The 4,182-nt window shown below is 48.4% G+C and overlaps 1 protein-coding gene across 1 annotated transcript; it reads right to left on the reverse strand.

Moving 5' to 3' along the window:
• Nucleotides 1-3,036: 3,036 nt before the first annotated feature.
• Nucleotides 3,037-3,848, reverse strand: LOC100936607 (ferritin heavy chain-like). The gene has a single exon (XM_009234716.3). It carries the CDS (start codon nucleotides 3,778-3,780, stop codon nucleotides 3,112-3,114), a length of 669 nt encoding a protein of 222 aa, XP_009232991.1. The 5' UTR covers nucleotides 3,781-3,848; the 3' UTR covers nucleotides 3,037-3,111.
• Nucleotides 3,849-4,182: the final 334 nt, after the last annotated feature.

The following is a 4,182-nucleotide window of genomic DNA, read 5'->3' on the forward strand; positions in this document are numbered from 1 at the left end:
TATTACATTTGGAGAAACTGAGGCACAGAAAAGTTAAACAACTTACCCACGTTTACCCAAAATGAGTGGCTAAGATGGGATTTGAACCCAGGCAATCTGAGGTTAAGAAAACACTACACCAAATTTTCTCTCCAAAACAGAAAATTAAGAAGTCCCTTCAGTCAACTTAAAGTTTGAAACACTCAAAACTTAATACTTGCTCTGTTCTTTCTCATATCCACAGGAGAACAGTCAAGGGACATATATATTTCAATAGATAATAGCTGAGACGAAGTCAGAGAATTCAGAAGTCCTTACAGTAGGCAGCGAAAGAGATGCCGCGAGAAGACCAAGTTTGACAAAGATGTTTAAAAAGGCGAAAGCATTTTCTGTAAACTGAACTCCAAGTGCCAGAATCCTAATTTTTAAGAAAAGTGTTAAAGTGCACTCATATGGAAATGTGGAAGATAATTATTGCACTGTTAAACTTGTTCATATCTTAATAAATGCTTATATGGTTTGACTATGTCCCCACCCAAATCTCCTCCTGAATTGTACTGTCATAATTCCCATGTTTTGTGGGAGGGACCCAGTGGGAGATAATTGAATCATTGGGGCAGTTTCCCCCATACTGTCCTACCAGTAGTGAGTAAGTCTCACAAGATCTGATGGTTTGATAAGGGGAAACCCCTTGGCTCTCATTCTCTTCTCTTGTCTGCCACCATGTGAGAGATGACTTTCACCTTCCACCATGATTGTGAGGCTTCCCCAGCCACGTGGAACTGTAAATTCAATAAACCTCTTGCTTTTGTAAACTGCCCAATCTTTGGTATGTCTTTATCAGCAGCATGAGAAACGGACTAATACAGTGCTCAAAACAATCTGCTAGCTTTAAAATGACACAAGCTACCCGTGTGTCTTTGACTAAAGCATAGAGTCTGTAAATTTTGACTTTTACCTTTGTAACCCACAGAAGAAAGAAGACTTTTTTGTTTCTTGTTTCTTTATAACTTTCTTTTGTGGCACAGAAGATATATGTTTGAAGTATTTTTCCACAGACATGGGCAACGTTAGAGTTTACATGGATGAAGCTTTCCTTCGGTCAAATAGAGAGTGGACTGAGAGAGGAGAAGAGTTTTTAAAGGGGGACAAGAAAAAAGAACACATAGAGAAACAGGTGTATCATTTCCATATGGAATATTCTTTATACTAGGAAATAATACCTTTCTATCCAGAGCCATGAAGAAAATGTAAAAGGTGAACTTTTCTCTATATCTTGAAAGGAGAATCCAGAGGCCACACTGAGCTTCTCAGGAACAGAATGATTTTGAGATAAGCTTGGGGCACACATTGGGAATAAGCTAATAAACTTGGGGCAGATAAAGGTCAAGGTGGGACCAGCAACTCTCTGGGTGTTCAAACACCTCAACCATCGTCTAAATGTTAGCTGCCCTGCACTTTGGACTGGATTTGTCTTACTCTCCCTTATAGTCTCCTTCTGGTGAGCTCATCCAATCACATGACTTCAATACCATCTATAAAAAGTCCCCCATATGTCTACTTCCAAATGTGACATTTTTGCAGCTCCTTGATTCACATTTCCACTTGGATGTCTAATAAAAATCTGATTTTACATGGCACGCATTCCCCACTCCTCCACCCCGGGGACCCCTGCAACCCTCCCCAGGGGGGATAATAACACCATCATCAACCCAGGTGTTCAGGTCCAATCTTCAGAACCTACATTATGTTTCCCATCTCCCATTCCTCACCTCCTGTTCATGAGCAAAGTTTGTGTCTCCTTGTCAAAAACCCATCTGGAACTGGTCGACCTCTCTTCATTTCCTCAGCCACCATCACAGCTCAAGCTGCACTAGTCTCCTACCTGGATCAGCTATACTGGCTCTACCTGGTCTGCACCTTCAACTCTCTGCCATCCCTCTATATTCTTCAAAGCAGTCACTGCCTTGACATTTTGGGGGCATTTATTCTACTTTATATTCAATATCACAAACTTGACCTTCAGTTTTGACCTTATGTTTTTCAGTCCTTTTGAGGTTTTTTTTTTTTTTTTTTTAACCAGCTTTAATGGAAGAAATGGTACAATTGAAGGAAAAACCATGAATGGAGAATTCGTAAGGGTAATATACAGGAAATCACTCCCTATCTGCGGGGAAGGCAGCCTAAGGCGCAGTCCCATTATCCGTGTCACTCAGGGTGAGCTTGCCAAAGAGGTACTCTGCGATACTGTCCGCTAGAGCCCCCATCTTGAAGCCCAGAAGCAAGAATCCTTAGCACTTGCATATTTTGTTTTTTGTTTGTTTGTTTGTTTTTTCAGATGGAGTTTCGCTCTTGTTGCTCAGGCTGGAGTGCAATGGCGGGATCTCGGCTCACCACAACCTCCGCATCCCAGGTTCACGCGATTTTCCTGCCTCAGCCTCCCGAGTAGCTGGGATTACAGGCACGCACCTCCATGCCCGGCTAATTTTGTATTTTTAGTGGAGACGGGGTTTCTCCATGTTGGTCAGGCTGGTCTCAAACTCCTGACCTCAGGTGATCCGCCCGCCTCAGCCTCCCAAGTGCTGGGATTACAGGCGTGAGCCACAGCACCCGGCAACAACTGGGATGAATTCCATACCATGTTTTATACCGTACCATGCATACGCACACACAGATACCATGGCCCAAGACTGCACACCCCACCCTACCCCACCCACCCCACACATCTCACCCCACCCTACCCCACCTCACCCCATCCCATCCCATCCCACATGCCCTCAAAGTTTATAAGGGGAAGACTAATGTGTTTTCCAGGGGCTCATAAAATACCTTTCCCCTCCACCCCCGCAGATCCTGAGCTGCATGCAGACGGGGCAGAGCTGAATGGAGAGACTGCTGGATACCTACTTTAAACCTGCATGGGGATGTGCCCTGATTCCTAAAAGGTGAGAGTGTTGCAGATACGCATCAGCTGGACACCTTTACTGCTTTGAGAACAGATAACTTTATTGCCAACAACGGTCAAACTGAGAGGAGAAAACTGAAGAGAACGTTCTGAAAGGGCAACATGGATGCCCCGCCTGGTGGCGTGAGCAGGGGAAGGCACCTCGTGGCTCTGGGGACTGTCTGGGCTCAGATGTGTTTCTGGCTGTGGCCCAGGGTGAGCTTGTCAAACAGGTACTCTGCCAGGCCTGCTTCCGGGGCCCCCATCTTGCACAGGTTGCTCAGGTAGCCACCCAGCTCTTTGATGGTCTTGGCCTGCTGGTTCAGGAAGTGGTTCTCCAGGAAGTCGCAGAGCTGGGGGTCGTCGTTCTCCTTGGCCAGCTGGTGCAGCTCCAGGAGGCTCTGGTTGACGTTCTTCTCCAGGTGGAAGGCACACTCCATGGCCTTGAGCCCGCTCTCCCAGCCTTGGCACTCTGGCTTCCTGATGTCGCAAAGGTAGATGCGGCCACCGCGCAGGTTCTGCAGCCTCATCAGCTCCCGGGCGTGCTGCCTCTTCTCGTGCCACTGGCGCAAGAAATAGCGGCTGAAGCTCTCCAGGGCCACGTAGTCCGGGTCGAAGTAGAAGGCCATGGACAGGTACACATAGGAGGCGTGGAGCTCCAGGTTGATGTTGATGTTGACGGCGACCTCGCAGCTGAGGTGGTAGTTCTGGCGCACCTGCGACAGCGGGCCATGGGCAGGCAGCACGGGCGCGGGGAGCAGGCGGGGTAAAGCGGTGTGGTCGCGAGGGTCCCGGAGCGGGCGGCGGCATCGGCATCGGCAGTGGCGGCCGCGGCGGGTGCCTCTGAGCACAACCATGGTGGACGACAGCGGCGACCAGCGTAGGGCGGGGTCCTCCGGACCAGGCGGTGGTGGTTGCCGCAGGGTCTGCGAAGGGACCGGAAGTGGGCTGTGGGGACCTTTATGGGTGGAGGGGCACGCGCCGTCGGGCGGGTGGTGGTGGTGACAAGAGGGAGCACGCTGAGTTCCGTGGGCAGCCTGGGAAACTAGGCACTGTCAGTCCTCTGGGCGATGTCAATTCTGCAGTAACTTTTCTAGTGTCCAAGGACTTCTTCGTCTGTCCCCTGATTATTCCCCTCTATGGCAGTTTTTTCTCATTTTATAAACCTCTTGTCTTTCTTAAACTCTGAGAGTATGTTCTGTTAACGTTGTCTTCTGTTTCCTGTATTATATCCTTTTTTCCCTCCTCCAGAATTAGTT

This window comes from Pongo abelii, chromosome X (assembly GCF_028885655.2).
Source record: "Pongo abelii isolate AG06213 chromosome X, NHGRI_mPonAbe1-v2.0_pri, whole genome shotgun sequence".
Lineage (NCBI taxonomy): Eukaryota > Metazoa > Chordata > Mammalia > Primates > Hominidae > Pongo > Pongo abelii.

What these genes read in the sequence shown, in the direction of transcription:
- LOC100936607 (XM_009234716.3), bottom strand. Translation starts at nt 3,780, where the DNA reads ATGGTTGTGCTCAGAGGCACCCGCCGCGGCCGCCACTGCCGATGCCGA.